At 35.5% G+C, this 16,571-nt stretch overlaps 3 protein-coding genes across 6 annotated transcripts; 2 read left to right on the top strand and 1 right to left on the bottom strand.

The window, feature by feature from the left end:
• The first annotated feature begins 967 nt into the window (after positions 1–967).
• Positions 968–3,985, top strand: LOC142551385 (glyceraldehyde-3-phosphate dehydrogenase GAPB, chloroplastic-like). Its single transcript, XM_075660599.1, has 9 exons — positions 968–1,245; positions 1,391–1,504; positions 2,129–2,290; positions 2,378–2,545; positions 2,631–2,791; positions 2,881–2,942; positions 3,038–3,087; positions 3,192–3,598; positions 3,687–3,985. Exons 1-9 carry the CDS (start codon positions 1,147–1,149, stop codon positions 3,820–3,822), a joined length of 1,359 nt encoding a protein of 452 aa, XP_075516714.1. The 5' UTR covers positions 968–1,146; the 3' UTR covers positions 3,823–3,985.
• Positions 3,986–8,126: 4,141 nt separating this feature from the next.
• LOC142551384 (F-box/kelch-repeat protein At5g42350-like) lies at positions 8,127–10,991 on the top strand. Of its 4 annotated transcripts, XM_075660595.1 has the most exons (3): positions 8,127–8,181; positions 8,314–8,430; positions 9,071–10,991. In XM_075660595.1, exon 3 carries the CDS (start codon positions 9,143–9,145, stop codon positions 10,886–10,888), a length of 1,746 nt encoding a protein of 581 aa, XP_075516710.1. In that variant the 5' UTR covers positions 8,127–8,181; positions 8,314–8,430; positions 9,071–9,142; the 3' UTR covers positions 10,889–10,991. The 4 variants fall into 4 exon arrangements, with proteins under 4 accessions (XP_075516710.1, XP_075516713.1, XP_075516712.1 ...); XM_075660598.1 differs by lacking the exons at positions 8,127–8,181; positions 8,314–8,430 and adding an exon at positions 8,453–8,530; XM_075660597.1 differs by lacking the exons at positions 8,127–8,181; positions 8,314–8,430 and adding an exon at positions 8,554–8,853.
• Positions 10,992–11,157: 166 nt separating this feature from the next.
• LOC142551383 (U-box domain-containing protein 44-like) lies at positions 11,158–14,964 on the bottom strand. The gene is made up of 4 exons (XM_075660593.1): positions 14,599–14,964; positions 13,518–14,087; positions 13,113–13,422; positions 11,158–12,923 (listed from the first exon to the last, which is right to left on the bottom strand). The coding sequence occupies exons 2-4, from the start codon at positions 14,070–14,072 to the stop codon at positions 11,347–11,349; spliced, it is 2,442 nt and encodes an 813-aa protein (XP_075516708.1). The 5' UTR covers positions 14,073–14,087; positions 14,599–14,964; the 3' UTR covers positions 11,158–11,346.
• Positions 14,965–16,571: the final 1,607 nt, after the last annotated feature.

Genomic DNA, 16,571 nt, shown 5'->3' with positions numbered 1-16,571 from the left:
AGGAGGTGTCTGTTTTTTTTTTTTTTTTTTTTGTAAAGGAAGAAAATACATTATTATTTTGGACTTTTCCGATAATGAATTATTTTGAATTTTTTGTCTCCCCCAATAAAATATATATTTACACCCCTTAGCTCGAGAGATTTTTTTCTAATCTATTATCCGCTCTTGAATTTCATGTAGTTTTTCCTAATTTTTATATCAAGTAATAATATCAATAATTTTGAAATTAATATATAAATTTTTAATCACTTCATTTTTTCTCATATTTTCTATTCATTATACTGCAAAATTCAGGCGTATATTTTTTTCATTAACAATTAATTCATACACTTAATTATATTTATAATGTAAAATAAATATATTATCAAACAAAAAAGGACATAGAAACTAAATCATGGTTGTTTGATAGATAGGTTGTGAAATAATATTTTTATTGAATAATTTGTGAAAAAATTATGTTTCTAAAATTCATTTAAAAATTTACGATCAATATTCATAGTGCACTCAGGTTCGTTACCTACGTTCGCTGATGATAAGGAAATTTACAATCAATATTTATAGTGCACTCAGCGTAATAAAATCAAATTCGATGATTAAAAAACATGAAAATCAGATATGAGGATAATATTTGTTATTGAATAATTTGTGAAAAAATTATATGTCTACATTGATTTGAAAATGTATAACTAATATTCATAATGCACTCAAATTATGTGGAAAAATTATACGTCGACATTGATTTGAAAATTTATAACTAATATTCATTATGCACTCAAATTATGTGGAAAAATTATACGTCGACATTGATTTGAAAATTTATAACGAATATTGCACTCAAATTCGTTATGACGTGTAATGTTATGCTACTAATATATATGATGTCACGAGAAGTAATATAAACCATTGAATAATTGAAGAGCAATCTCAATACGTGGCTCATATTTTGTCTCCGAACAAGAAAAAACATCATCTTATCTGATATCAATCTTCAAACGCCATCCTCGCCATTCATATACTCCTGACCCAATTCCAAACATAAGTTGTGAGAGAAAATTTCGACAAATAAATCAATAATTTCTAAAAATTTATGTTTTGAAACCATATTATAAGTAAATTATTTTATCCAATTTTTAACAAGTTGCAGCCATGGCTTGCCACTCAAATTTGGCTCCATCAAGAATACCATCAAGCTCCAGGCTTCACTCTGAGGCCCCCCATTCTTTCCCTGCTCAATGCTTCTCTAAGGTCACGTTTCCTTCCCTTTGGTAAATTTGATGTTTGATGCATGTTCTTGGTTGAAAAATATGGATAAAATTTGGTTGGTTTTGTTTGATACTATTTAGTATGTGGAGTAGATGTGAATTGGTTTAAACTTTTTGTGGTTATTTAGAAGCTGGAAGTGGCAGAATTTTCTGGTCTCAAGTCCAACGTTGGTGTCGCATTTGCCAAGAATGCTAGGGAGGCTTCTTTCTTCGATGTAGTTACTGCACAGATCATTCCAAAGGTAGTTATCCTACCCTTGCTACTGCAAGATTTGTAAATTTCTGTTTACAAATGGCTCGATTCTATTAGTCCGAGAAATCAGAAAATGAAACGCATGGACAAATTTAATTTTTTAGAATATAGAGATTCGAATATCATTTTCATGCTATATCTAAAGGAAAAATGTACACATTGGAAAATGTAGTATGAATGGGCCAACTGCTCCTGCTGGCCTCCCCTCTGCCATTTGCTAGTGCCGAGAAAGACTGTTAGCTTTGTTGAATTCTGTACAATAAAGGAGGGAGACAGGGTTTATACGGACGGAGTTACTCGTTGTATTTGATGAATAAGAGTCCGAGACATGAATTTTTCGAAAAAATAACATACTATTTTTGTTGTTGTTTGAGGCAAAGTAGAAATGTATGTTTTTGCAGAATGGTGTTTCCTGCTCGTTGGAAGCTAACCCTGTGCGTCATAAAAACTAGAATATAAGAAATTCTAGGCCAATTTGAATCCTAAAATATTGCTAAATCTACAAACTTGAGCCTTGTGAACAGATGAACAGAAAACATTCAGTTCATGTATGCTTCATTCTTGTCTCTGAACATGGCAATAACGTATTTAGCCTCCTGCCTTTGATCACTAGACAGCTGGATTAACGCCTGTTAAAGGCGAGACTGTTGCCAAATTAAAGGTAGCAATAAATGGTTTTGGCCGAATTGGTAGAAACTTCGTCCGGTGCTGGCATGGCCGTAAAGATTCGCCGCTTGATGTTGTTGTCATCAATGACAGTGCTGGAGTGAAAAATGTAAGAATGTATAAACAACCTCCGCAAGAAAAAAAATGATCAGTCCATTTATAATAGTTCTGAGTGAGGTTTGAATTTCACTGGCAGGCTTGTCACCTATTGAAATATGATTCCATCCTTGGCACATTCAAGGCGAACATTAAAATAGTGGATAAAGAGACGATAAGCGTAGATGGAAAGACTATTAAGGTTGTTTCTAGTAGGGATCCTCTCCAACTTCCATGGGGCGAGCTTGGAATCGACATTGTAATTGAGGTACAACATTCCTTTTCATTGTGTAATTATTTATGCAACTACGTTTGAAAAGTCCGACAAATAGTATATATTTGGGAACATGCAGGGGACAGGTGTTTTTGTAGATGGTCCAGGAGCTGGAAAGCATATTCAAGCTGGAGCCAAGAAAGTTATTATTACTGCTCCGGCAAAAGGCGTTGATATTCCAACTTATGTTGTCGGTGTAAACGAACAAGACTATTTCCACGAGATTTCTGATATTATAAGGTCAGTTAACATATGTAGCCAGAAATTTATGAACATTCCCATATGGCATACATAATACACAATTTGACGTCTTGGTTGAAAAATTATAGCAATGCTTCTTGCACTACCAACTGTTTGGCGCCTTTCGTTATGGTTATGGATGAAGAATTCGGTAAGAAACCTCAACTTTGATTCAAGATTATGGTCTTCTGACTTGTCTTGTGAATTTTGAAACGTGTTATGGAGAAAAATCGTGCTATTTTTCAGGCATTGTGAAGGGAACCATGACAACCACTCACTCGTACACCGGTGATCAGGTAAACTTCCAAGAAAAAGTGTACTTTGGTTCAAGAAATGCCACACTGAATGAACATTGTATCAGAAACGATCGGCGTTTTAATTCCATTTTGTTGACATACAGAGGCTTCTGGATGCTTCACACCGGGATCTAAGGAGGGCTAGAGCTGCTGCACTGAACATTGTGCCCACAAGCACTGGTGCGGCAAAGGCCGTTTCACTCGTGTTGCCTCAGCTGAAAGGCAAGCTCAATGGCATTGCTCTTCGAGTGCCAACACCTAATGTATCAGTCGTTGATCTTGTTGTAAATGTCGAGAAGAAAGGACTAACGGCTGAAGATGTCAATGCTGCATTTAGAAAGGCATCGGAAGGGCCATTAGCTGGTATATTAGACGTATGTGACATCCCTCTCGTATCAGTTGATTTCCGTTGCTCTGATGTTTCGTGTACCATCGATTCGTCGTTGACAATGGTGATGGGAGATGATATGGTCAAGGTGGTGGCTTGGTACGACAATGAATGGGGATACAGGTATGCATATACATGAAATGACAGATGAATTGTATTTTTAGTCTATATATAATATTTAGAACTAAAATGTGACATGAACTTTTTGCAGCCAAAGAGTGGTTGATTTGGCTCATTTGGTGGCGACCAAGTGGCCGGGAGCGACTGCAGAAGGGACTGGAGATCCACTGGAGGACTTCTGCAAGACTAGCCCTGCAGATGAGGAGTGCAAAGTTTATGAAGCTTAATGTATTCTTTGTGAGAGAGTTGGGATTTTGGTTGTGTTTACCCTCAAATTCGTGAAATCGAAAAGGGATGGATCTACACAATTGAGTGGATAAATAAGGCATGGTTACCAAAATGTGAAGTCAAAATCTCTCTAAATTATAAATCATAATCTATTTGATCTTATTGTCAAGTTGTAAATAAGAGTGAATGTCATCCCCTGAATATGAAATAAAACATGATATTTATAGGATAGGAAATATTAAAAGTCAAATGAGTATTTGTTTTAGCAAATCACAAGGGATCACGCCTTAGATCGGAAGGGTGCATTCTACAATTGAGGTAAGTAAATGAACCTATGAGATTAGGGATGTCAATAAGTCGGATTAGACTTAGTTAAGCGGGTCTACAAGCGGATTCGAGACGAGTCTTGGGATTTAGTGGACTCACCATGGTATTATATAACTATATATATAAATACATGTGTATATATGTGTGTGTATGTATTATTAATGATCTATTTACATTTTCTTTATTATATTGTATGATGAATACCTAAATACATAACTTTAGTTTATAATATTTTAGTAGTTTGATCTATTATCATATTTTTAATATGAAAATACATCATTATATTTTGTGTTATTAATTGAATATAAATTGATATATTGTAACTTAGGATTTTTAAATATTATTAATATAAATTTGAAAAATAACTTTAATGATTTATTAATTTTTAAATTTTTTATTCTCTATCGAGTAAAATTTAAATATTATATAAATTTTAATGGGTCAAACGTGGATTGAACCTGTCAGATTTCCGAGACGAGTATGAGGTTTGGTCAAACCCGTCTAACACCTGTCTTGTTGTCATCCCTATACGAGATCTTGTTGTACGGGAGATGGAGACAAATACAGTGTCTTGTGTAACAGGTCACATATTGCTGAGCTCGGCTGTCTGGCCGACCTCGGGAACATCATCTGTATTTATAAGGATCATTTTTTTCATGTGTCGGAGTCAGTCGAAAGGTCGCCCTCACATATGTCCAAAAAGTACAGATCTTGAAAGATTCTACAAGTCCTGAGAATTCTCGCCTAGCTTGGAGCTCAAGCCAAGACCTAGGAGCTCCACCAAGACCTAGGAGGTAAGGAGCTCGACGGGTTGAAAGCTAAGCAAGTTTGGAGCTCATCCCGTTGAGAGTCGTCTCATAGAAGACCTACTCGGCTGATTGCTTGACAATCCGAGCTAGGTCATCCTTCGTCATTTGGACACAAGTGAATTGGGCGGAGCTGTAGGCTTTTAAATGAGCTCGGCTCTATAGGGTACCATAGATGAAGGTGACAATACCAAACCCTTGATAAAACAATTGGATACAACAAAACAACTTCTATTACACCCAAGTAGTTTTTTAAGATTTGGATATTGCATTATTTTACTTCTTAGTCCGGTTCCGAATAATTTTTTGCCATTCGTCTTAGGCGAAATAGAAGATATCTGGATTGGTTTTCCTTCCATTGTCCTAGCTAATTCCAAGAGTGTATGTCGTCTTATCCGCTCCTATTCATCCTCGACGGTGTAAAATCCAAGAATTTTAAGTTTTATCATTTAAGTTTTATCACGATAGTATATTTTGGATACCAGGATTTATCTCATTTGAGGATGTGAGATTTGTAAGATTTTACCAAGATTGAGTGAATAATAATATCGTGTATATTATTATTTGAAATTTCGCAGATAAATGCCTAAGATTTGAGTTGATATGGAGATACCGGGATAAAAATCAGGCAAAGGATAATAAAATCCCTAGAATTCGAAATTTACAGTGTATATATTTGAGAATTTCGAAAATTGAGAGATAAAAGATTTAGAGTTCGAATTTATATCACGGATAGATCACGATTCTCGATAAAGATTTGATTCAGATTCAAACGCGATATCACTCGATCACGATAGCATCCAACCCCTATAAATAGGAGGGCCCTGTAGACTCTAAAATCACACCACATATCACACCAAATTTTCGAAAATTTGTGCTCTAGTCTCCTTAGGAATTTTCGAGCGCAGCGAAGCCCTGCCGCCGTCCAACCAGTGAAGTAGGAATTTCGAAGAACCCTAGCCTTTTTACGTTTTTCATCAAGAATTTAAGGTAAGTGGGCTTGTTTTAAATTATTGAATTTCGATGCATATATTTTCGGTTTTATAAAAATTCGGGCGAGTACAATTCTTCTTCTACACCCTTCTGGTTACGATATTTTGCATGAATAAATGTTTTGACACTGTGAGAATTCAACTTGTTATGGGTGGGAATCCCAACCATACGTACCCTTACGCGGTGGAGGAGATAACCGCTATACGACCTCGTCCCCTTAGAAGAGTAAAAATTAGGGACTGATATCAGTAAACCATTGAAAGTAGATAAATCTCAGTGTCGGGTTAATGATGCGCACGTGATAAGAATTATGTTTGCATGGTATGTATATTTCGAAATTGCATGTTGTTTTGTTGTACTCGAACGGCCCCCACTTGCTGAGTATTTCCCAAAATACTCACCCCTTACAACCTTCCCAGATAAATCCGAAGAGCAGATTGAAGAAGAAGAATCGGAACAATTTTGGGGCTGGTGAATTGTTTTAATCTCGAGAGTTGCTAGTAAAGAGGTTTCTGAATTTTGGTACTCAAGTTTTATGTAAAAACGTTTCCGCATTTATTTCATTAGTTATTTCAGTTGTAAAGACTTTGGTTTTTGAGATTATGATTAATAAACTGGTATTTCGGTTTATACTATGCTACGAGGCTGGTTGTTTCAATTGTGTGATTGTTAAACGACGCCGGTGTCAAATCCCGAGTTTCGGGGCGTGACAGACGGTGTCTCTACCTTTCATAACCTCAAAACTATCTTATGTTATATTCTTCCAGAAACCATACGATGGTGCACTTCGAGGCAAACGAGGGAAATTTCTTAATTGTCTTTACATAGAGCGAGGGTACTAGGTTAAAGCTCCACTTTACATCGACAGACTCTTCACCTAATCCATGTTCAAGTGGTTGGATAAATGTTTGGGGGAAACTGAAGTCACCATCTTCAAAATGTACCACATGAAATTGATAGTAGTTGAAGTAGTAGCATGCCCACAATCATAATCATGTGGATATAACCTAACCAAATTCAAAAATAAATTCCATTGTTTAAGAGGATTGAAAACAATTTAATCTTGAGACCGAGGAAGGCCTTGACCCAATGATCTCATCGAAATTTATCATGTATTGACTCAAGTTCGAGTCTTTCCCACCCCCTAGATTAGGATAAAAAAAAATTAAATTGTTTTTTTATATCATAATCGAAATTTCTCATGTACTGACTCAAGTTTGAGTCTTCCTCACCTTTATATTAGGATATAAAAAAAAACAATTTTTTTTTTCTCTGGATTCCCATATTACAATTTTAATTCAATAAATGGCACCACCCATCAAATTCTTGTATCATTCAAATTCCATTAAAAAAAGTTTGTATAGAAAAGAACAACCTCATAATGCCCTTATTTTAAAAAATTTCATGATGGTTAAATGATAACCAATTAATAGACAAATGAACAAGAAAGTAATGTACCATTTCATTACATGTGGCACATAGTTGGCAGCCACCATCAAGACATTATTTTTATTTTTATTTTTATTTTGGTTTATAAATATATTTGATGTGATTGTTATGACTAAGCAACTAATTTTTTTGGAAAACAATAATAGACAAATTGATGAAACTATGACACGACAACTTAAAAGGATCAAATTAGGTTTAATACATTCTTGTGTGCTATATTTTATTTCATTATTTTATCTCATGTTTCTCATTTTTAACTTGAACTTTGACCTAAATAAAGAATTATTATAACTTAATGTATGGATATAACAAAGTCGAATTAAGTTTGAGCAGTATCAATATTTGAATTAGATTCCAAAAATTCAATATGTGAATCTCAGTTCAATTTACTCGTACTCGAGTTAAAGTTTTATTAGTTTTATATAATGTGTTATTTATTTTTCGGATCAAAGGCTAAATCTATATGTATTTTATACATTAAATTATTATACAAAAATTTGTATGAGATTGTGTAATAGAGTAATTTTTTGAGACGAATATTTATCTCCTATAAAATCGTTCAATGAGAGAGTATCATTTGCATAATTTTAATTTTTATTATTGATAATATTTATATATAAAATTAGTATATCACTGATTTAAATTTAGTGATTTAGACGTGAGTCAAAATCCAACAAAAAAACAAAAACAAAAACAAATACAAAAGCAAAGCGAATGGTAGCACTTGGTGTCATCACTCACCACTTTACCAAGAATTCATTCCCAGCTAAAAGAAAAGAAAAGGTCATTATAATTGACATATAAAAATACAATATGATTCCCTTTGATTAATTTTTTTAACTGTTATCGCCATAAATGCTCGAATTTTCTATGTGATTTGGTCCTTGATCTCTAAAGATTTGAGCTTTTATGCAGATTGGATCTAATGGGTTTGCTTCCGATTATTTTTAGAGTGAATCTTGAAATGGGCTCTCGGAAATGATCTTGGGTGGTCGACAGTAAAGCTGAAAATGCTTTGATTTTGAGTTGAAGGTTTGTTTGTTTGTTTTGTTTTGTTTTTGGTTTGCCATTTTTGATGGATCTCACCTGCTTTTAACAATTTCTTACCTTTCCATTTACGTACGGATACAAGGTATTCACAACTTACCTTTATTGGTTTGCGCGTTGTAGTTTGTGGTTTTTAGCACATTCCAGATCTTGATTTTTACACTTTCTTGGAGGTGATTTTTAGCGTGTTCGTGTTTTTGATTTTGTAATTTGTTTTCGGTTTCAGTTGGTATATGAATCTGTGATTTGATTTCTTGTGCTTGTTGACTTTAATCTGGTGTTTCAGTGAGTTGGGGTGGGGCAATTGGATATCATTTTTCTTGGACCGGGACCCTTCTTGAGATTTTCCTTTAATTTTCAAAATTTGCAATTCTTGAATCAAGAGCAGAACTCATATTTCTATAGCAGGCAAGCAAATGAGGCGAGTTAACAGACTTTGTAGTTTGTGGTTATTAGCATCTCTTATTTAGGAGTGGATTCTATCCAAAATTGTATGGTATTGGTAATTTACTTCCGAATTTTTTCTTGATTGATCTGTAAATACTTGACGTAACTCATCATATTTGGATTGATATTTTGTAAGTGCAAGAAACATTCTTAAATTCTCTTTGATGTATTTGTGTAGGTGGCTGAAGCAGAATGGATTTAGTGTTGCCTATATTAGATTGCTTCTGTTTGGCTAAAACAAGGGTGTAAGATGTCCTCGCCAAGATTAACGGGTGAAGACCATATTGATCGTGATATTGAGTCTTTGAGTGTTTCCAAACGTCTTGTGAGGAGTATGAGCCAGAAGTTCAAAAAAAAGAACCAAAAAATCGAAGTTCGTGAAGAAGATGAGGTGTCTGGCATGTCTTTGAGATGCCTTTCAATTTATGGTCGTGGTGGAGGTTGCAAAGTAGGCGCTGACACCAGTGAAGATTATGGTGATTCAGGCAGTAGAAGACGGTCAAGTGCAAGTGAGGAGGGAAAAGGGTACACTATGATATGTGGAACTGAGGAAGCAACTGTTGATTGCTTCGCCTATGGTATGAAGGAGAAGTTTTGGAGGAAGAACAATAGAAAGCTTCTAACATTTAATGCAGTGCAACAAAACAATATTGTGAATGCGTGTCTGCCGGATGACATTCTTGAGATGTGCTTGGTTCGACTCCCACTGACGAGTCTAATGAATGCCCGTCTTGTCTGCAAGAAATGGAGAAACTTGACGACAACTCCTAGGTTCATGCAAATGAGGAGGGAAGGCTTGTTCCAAAATCCATGGTTATTTGTGTTTGGTGTTGTGAAAGACGGGTATTGTTCCGGAGAAATACATGCATTTGATGTTTCCCTCAAGCAATGGCACAAATTAGATTCTCATGTTCTAAAAGGAAGATTTTTGTTCTCAGTTACGAGCATCCAGGATGATATTTATGTCGTCGGGGGTTGTTCTAGCTTGACCAACTTTGGCAGGGTGGATAGGAGCTCATTCAAGACTCACAAAGGTGTATTGGCATTTAGCCCCTCAACTAAATCATGGCGTAAAGTTGCCGCCATGAAGTATGCTAGATCGTCACCCATATTAGGAATTTCAGAGTTCAGTTCTGATTGTTTGATCATTAGAAATCAACAAAATCGAACTGACAGACGTTTCTACAGGCCAAGAGTTGGCGGTGTATCCGATGTTTATGAGGATCCACATCGACTCTCAGTTAGACGCCAATCTAGGCACTCTCTTGATGAAAATGACAACTCACTAATTCCCAATATCAAGACATTCAAATTTGTTAGGCAAAAACAGGAAAGCTCACACAGCAAAGATAGTAGAAAATTCATAATGATTGCTGTTGGAGGTCTTGGATCGTGGGATGAACCATTGGATTCCGGGGAAATCTATGATTCTGTATCAAATAAATGGACAGAGATTCAAAAGGTACCTCTAGATTTTGGCGTTGCTTGTTCTGGTGTCATCTGTGACGGGATTTTTTACGTTTACTCGGAGAGTGACAAACTTGTTGGATACGACGTAGAAAGGGGATATTGGACCAGAATCCAAACTACCCCCTTCCCACCCCGTTTGCATGAATATTATCCGAAACTTATATCCTGCAAGAATCGGCTATTAATGCTCTCCGTTTCTTGGTGCGAAGGAGATGGTCAAATTGGCCGGAGAAATAAAGCTGTTAGGAAGCTTTGGGAACTTGATCTTGAGTATCGATCTTGGACAGAGGTTTCTGTACATCCTGATGCCCCAATGGATTGGAACGCAGCATTTGTGGCTGATGAAGACCTTATTTTCGGGGTCGAAATGTTCAAGATTTTTGGACAGGTATTGGATTTCCTCACTATGTTTAACGTTTCCGACACTAGAACAACGAACTGGAGTCATATTTCAAAGAACCATGTGGCGCATGATTTGGATGCTTCTTCTTGCATGACAAAATCAATGGCAGTGCTTCGTTTGTAACTACGGTAGATCTGATTTGCTTCTGTATGATTTTATTTGTGGCAACTTTTTCTTGTACTCTTTCCTTGTCAACTTGCAGCAAACATTTATTTATTTTTAATTTTATGTTCTCGTATGAAAAATGATTTTTTGTGCCTAGCTTTTATGTATTTTTACAAGCATATGTAACATAAACTCTGTTTAGCTTGTGTTTTGTGAGTTTTAAAATGATACTTGCAAAATGCCAAGTATCAACAAATTTGAAAAACAAATACAATCATATACTCACGTGAAAGAAGATTGATTCACAAACATGTAGAAAAGAACGCTGTTCCAGGTTCAAATGCGACCAAATTACACTTTAGCATCTACTAAATTCTCCAAACATTCTAAATTTACAACTCAAAACATCAGAGGACACGAGAGAAAGTACACACGGAATCTTTAAAGATGAAGAAACTATATCAAGCAATTTATCATCACTTTTTTGTAAAGATACTAGAGAACTTGGGGAATTTATCCACATGCTGTAAGGCATGCTCAGCTATCTGTCGTGTTCGATAATCTCCGTGTTGGAAAGCATCCACGAGGGCGGTACTTATATTGGGATTGTCAGAAACTACATAGGCTATTTCATCACTTCTCAATAATCTTTCAATTGCCCATATTGACCTCCTTCTTAGACTCTCGTTTCGTTTTTCGAGTAAAATGTCGAGTATAGGCTTTACTCCATCTGCATCTAGTAACACTTGAACTCCTTGTTCTGTATCAACACCATCATCTAATAATGTGGACAGAGCCTCCAATGCTGCTTCCACCACCTTGTCGTTAGTGTGGTCCAAAAGGGCCACCAACTTGTCTGCGGCATTCCCTTCTAAGAGACAAAATGTTTCTTTCAACGAACATATCCCACGATGAACCCTACACAATCCAGTTATGACTGGTGGCTTGCTTAAACAAGGGAAAATTGAGGCACAAAATCCTGGAGCAGGAAACTCCGGTAGCTTAGTCAAGTTTATAGATTCTTGGGATAAGTTCTTTAAAGCCGTGGCTGATACCATCTGCACGTTGTCCAGACCGTTGGCTTGTAGAAGGTCTATGAAAAGTGATGCTAGATTGTTAACCTGACAAAGAGCGAGAGCAGCCCCTGAGTCCTCGGACAAAACAAATGTGATTCTTGCTAATACCTTGACAAGTCCTTCTAAATAAGGGGTCATGAAGCGGCTGCCTCTCATTTCCCCCTGTCGGATCCGTATGATTCGGGAAATAAGCAGCTGGCATGCACTTTCGTCTAGCATCTGTCTGGTGAGGCCTGTATCCCTTTCAGGGAGATCGGCTAAAAGCCTAGCAGCTGCTGCCTGCTCCTCTGTCATTCCTGTATTCTCAAATATCACCTTCATTAGGCTACTGAGCTGACCAGGCGTAACACGTAAACAACCACCTAATTCCGGCCCCATTTGTGGCGCGAGATTTTGAAGAAGCTTTATCGAGGCTGCTCTTAAATCCCTCTGAGGCGCTTCGATAAACTGAACCAAACTAATAGTGGCCCCAGAACTTTTAATAGCAGAAACGACACCTGATACAGTTGTGGGAGAGCTGGTCAACCCGACAAGTACTTGGAGAAGCTTGCACTCAATTGCTGGCCCAGTGTTGCTGATAAGATGTAGGAGGCCGTGAATTATTTCCTCAGAGACCAGTGTTTGGTTGTCCGGTCCAACTGGGATCAAATCAAAAGCATGTCCAGAATTCACAACATTTGCAAGAATGGTTGCCGAAACTTCTTTCAACCGTATGGGAAGCTGGTTAGCTCCAACGGTAAACAAATCCTTAACAAGAGGGGGGAGGATACCGATTTCTATCAAAACCTCAGCACTAGCCTCGTCTGATGAGATCTGGTTCAAAGCTTTGAGAGCCGCCTCTCTGGATTGCATATTATTGTTCCTCATAAGATTGATAAGAGAATAGCCAACAGTTCTGGCTACAAAAACTTTCACATCATTGTTTAGTACCAGTTCTCCAAGAAAGGCAGCCATTGATAACTTAGTATCCAGGGAGCCTGCAATGATTCATATCAAGGTCTTACCACAGTTCTGACTTTTAGTACATTTTTCTGTAAGCCCATAAAAATTATATCATTGTTGCGTCTCTATCACTAGTATAAAGCTTTTTTCATCAACATTCATAATAATATTCCAAAAGAATAATAAATCTAACATAAAAAGGGTATTGAGATTGCTGAGTGCACCTTCAAGCAGTCTTCTCAGGAGAGGCTGCAGTCTTCCGCATTCAGCCATTTGTCTTACGTTGTTCTCACATTTTTCCAGATTCTCTAAGGTTTTTTCTGCTTTTTCAACAGTTACAAGGTTTTCCGAATCACTGCTAGCCATTCCGACTAAAATAAGAATAGCTCCATTCACTGAACCAATCTTTTCGCATAGTGTTTCGGATTCAGAGAGCTCATAAAGTAAAGAAACGGCTTCTTCCCTCTCTTTGGATTGCTCATGGGATAAAAATTTGACAATGGTGCGCACGGTGTCCCCTTCAGCCATTATGTCCTGCAAAACCGATAGTGCTGAGTAGTTGTCACAAACGACAACTTGAACCGAGACAAATGTTTAAAATGCAAAATAAATCATCAACCTTTGACAACCTTATTATCAAAGTCTTCCTCCGCCACAGTTTGAAGCGTTTCAAGAGCCATGCAGCGAACTCGACGATTACTGCTCTTCAGCACATCAATGATCATCGGTATCAGCTCTGCATTACGAATTACTTGCTTATTCGCTAGACTTTTTCGACAGAGATTCTGAATGAACTTCAAAGCCTGTCGAATATCATTCTCTGGGCTGTTCAAGGATAACGACCTACGAGCCATGTCAAGCTTAGCAGCTTCGTTTCTTGCATTCCACTCTTCAATTGTTTGCTGTAAAGCGATACTTGGATTTACTTCTGTGCTTCTTAACTCTCTCAATGTTAGAGGGCAAACCAGCCTTCTGCCACTCTCTCGGCAATCCCTGAACCATTTCTCAATCGCCTCTCTCTCAAAAGTTTTCCCATTTTCCAATGTCACAGGATATCTCATCACCTGTTTTGTTAAGGGACATATGAAAGCGTCATAAATAGGTTCTATATGTAGTCTCTCAAAATGATGACTGTCATCTGAGTGATAATCTTCGCCATGACTTCCATCCCAGCTTTCAGCCATGAAAAATCAGAGCAACTGTAACAAAAACAGAAGCATTATTGTTTACTTTTGCAGGATTGGACTCGATTACAAAAACATGCGAGAGCTCGCTTGTCGTGCTCCTAATAAAGAAGCTCCAGTTTGAGCTTTTTAGTTTGCAAATTCAGCTTGAGTTTTTCTTTTAAAAAAATCATGAATATGTTTGCGAGCTCACATCAGGAGCTTCAAGCTTGGCTTGCGAGTGCAGCTTGAATTCATAAAATTTTCTCATTACAAATTCGTGAGCTTAGATGACTAGGTTGGCTCTTGAGCTTGACCTGAATTTTCTAACTATACTACTAAAGCCATTTCAATTCCCCTATTTCAATAGCCAGTGGTGACGGCTATGATGCAATTAAACTATGGAGGAGATTAGGATGCATTACACAAAACACAATCCCAGAGTACCAAGTAAAAACCTTTGATCCACATAAAACCTAGCAAACAATAGCATCTGCTTTACATGCAAAAAAAAAAAAAAAAAACAATTTTAACGTAGAAACATTACCTTGAAAAAACACAGTGTGCTAATGAATCAAAATCAGCCCCGGATCAAACTCCAATCAGCAATTGAAATTGACCTAAAATTAGAACTACTTCACACCCCTGGATCTTCAAATGATCTTGGATCAATCATGGGGTTTCGCTTGATTCCTCCGAGAACGAAGAACAACGGAGAATGAAGAACTGATAATGGTGTAAAAATGGAAAAGTTGACGGAGACAACCAGCAGTCAACGTTGTTGTTCTGTAGATTGCACGCGTTGGGGAAATGGGGGAGGAGGAGTACCACGACAAAAATGCATTCCAGTCCTTCCCTCAACCGTTGACACTGACAAAGATGATAGCTTTGAATTCTTACCAATTGATTGGTCCACCAAACAATGAATCATTATATATACATACACTTTATATACTAGTTACTCTGCGGTGCGTGTACAATTTTTTTTTATAATTATCTATAAACTAAAATAAAATTTGAAAAATTATCGAAGGACTAAAGTGCTATTTGAATAGTTGTAATTTTAAAAAAAATATTTTTTGAGATTTTAAAAAATAAAAACAAAAATGTAATTTTTATATAAAATAAAGGCAAAATTGGGAAATTAAAAAACAGACCAATTTTTTTGTCTCTATTAAAGAAATTCTTAATAGATAGTAATAATTATATATACATACACTATATATATATATATACTAGAAATAATGCACGTACTTTGCACGTAGTAAACATATGTTTAAGTAATTAGAATTTGAAATAAAATTAGTTAACTCAACAAACGATAATGATAATAGTATTGTAAATTTTGTCAATTCGTGTTAATTAGCATATTAAACTAATTTGGAAAAAAACATATTTTTTTAATTTTAAAAAAAGATTTGGACTACTAAAATTTTTCTCATATCTTTTTTATCCTATTGTTTTCTTTTATTATTTGTCATATTCTCTCAATAATGCATATATTTTATTATAATATTAAATTATTACAAACTTTTTTGACAATCAATGATAAGCAATTTTTTATTTACCATGTTGTTTGATTATTATTCTCTTTCATGTAAATTGAAAACAATTTCTACTGGATGTTTTTACTTTCCTAGTCAACTTTAATTTATTAGATCACTTATACTTGATAACATATAAACTACACATTATTATTAGGGGTGAGCAAAATTTTGGTTAAACCGAATTAACCGACCGAACCGAGTCAATTCGAAAATTTGGTTCGGTTATTTTGAAAATTCGGTTTTCAAATTAGAAAAAAAATCGGTTATATCGGTTAATTCGATTCGATTACAGTTTTCATAATTTTGAAATCGGCTAACCGAATTAACCGATATAATAAATATATTATTTAATAAATTTTTATTATTTATCATTTTAATATATTTTTAAATTTTTAATATTAAAATCAGCTCTAATTCTAAAGAAAAATTTGATGTATGTGATTTTATTTTTTTATGCATTTGTGTAGACTGTAATGTTAAAAAAAATTACATATGTAATTAAAGTCAAATCACAAATTTTTTTAAAAAACTAATTGGTTAATTCGGTCACCAACCGAATTAATCGATTTTAATTCGGTTCGGTTTTCATCGGTTATGAAAATTAATTCGATCGGTTCGGTTATTGCTAAATATTTTGGTTCGATCTGGTTATGACTAATTCGGTTCAATCGGTAACAGAACCGACTGAATGCTCACCTTTTATTATTATAACAATCTATCATCACATAAAAAGTACTGATTGACTGATTTAAAAAAATATTGATTAAATATTGTCATTTATTTGCAATTTATAATAATAATATTTTTGACAATAATCATATTTTTAGTGACTCCTATGACACTTATTTTAATATTTCATATTAACTCATAAGTATAATTAGCACAATCAAATTACTAATGTCATATTGGTATTATCTCCAGAAAAATAATATATTTAATTTTCATAATTGTTTAAATATCTTAACGGGAACAT

Source organism: Primulina tabacum, chromosome 7 (assembly GCF_025594145.1).
Source record: "Primulina tabacum isolate GXHZ01 chromosome 7, ASM2559414v2, whole genome shotgun sequence".
NCBI lineage: Eukaryota > Viridiplantae > Streptophyta > Magnoliopsida > Lamiales > Gesneriaceae > Primulina > Primulina tabacum.
The sequence above is the reverse complement of the archived record's forward strand: the minus strand, read 5'-3'. Positions and strand labels throughout refer to the sequence as shown.

Excerpts from the sequence above, each read along its gene's own strand:
- LOC142551385 (XM_075660599.1), top strand. The coding sequence starts at position 1,147 with ATGGCTTGCCACTCAAATTTGGCTCCATCAAGAATACCATCAAGCTCC. Across the intron at positions 2,546-2,630 it reads GAATCGACATTGTAATTGAG|GGGACAGGTGTTTTTGTAGA; the intron begins GTACAACATTCC and ends GGGAACATGCAG. Across the intron at positions 2,943-3,037 it reads GGTTATGGATGAAGAATTCG|GCATTGTGAAGGGAACCATG; the intron begins GTAAGAAACCTC and ends GCTATTTTTCAG.
- LOC142551384 (XM_075660595.1), top strand. The coding sequence starts at position 9,143 with ATGTCCTCGCCAAGATTAACGGGTGAAGACCATATTGATCGTGATATT.
- LOC142551383 (XM_075660593.1), bottom strand. The coding sequence starts at position 14,072 with ATGGCTGAAAGCTGGGATGGAAGTCATGGCGAAGATTATCACTCAGAT. Across the intron at positions 13,423-13,517 it reads AGGAAGACTTTGATAATAAG|GACATAATGGCTGAAGGGGA; the intron begins GTTGTCAAAGGT and ends TCGGTTTTGCAG. Across the intron at positions 12,924-13,112 it reads CCTGAGAAGACTGCTTGAAG|GCTCCCTGGATACTAAGTTA; the intron begins GTGCACTCAGCA and ends GAATCATTGCAG.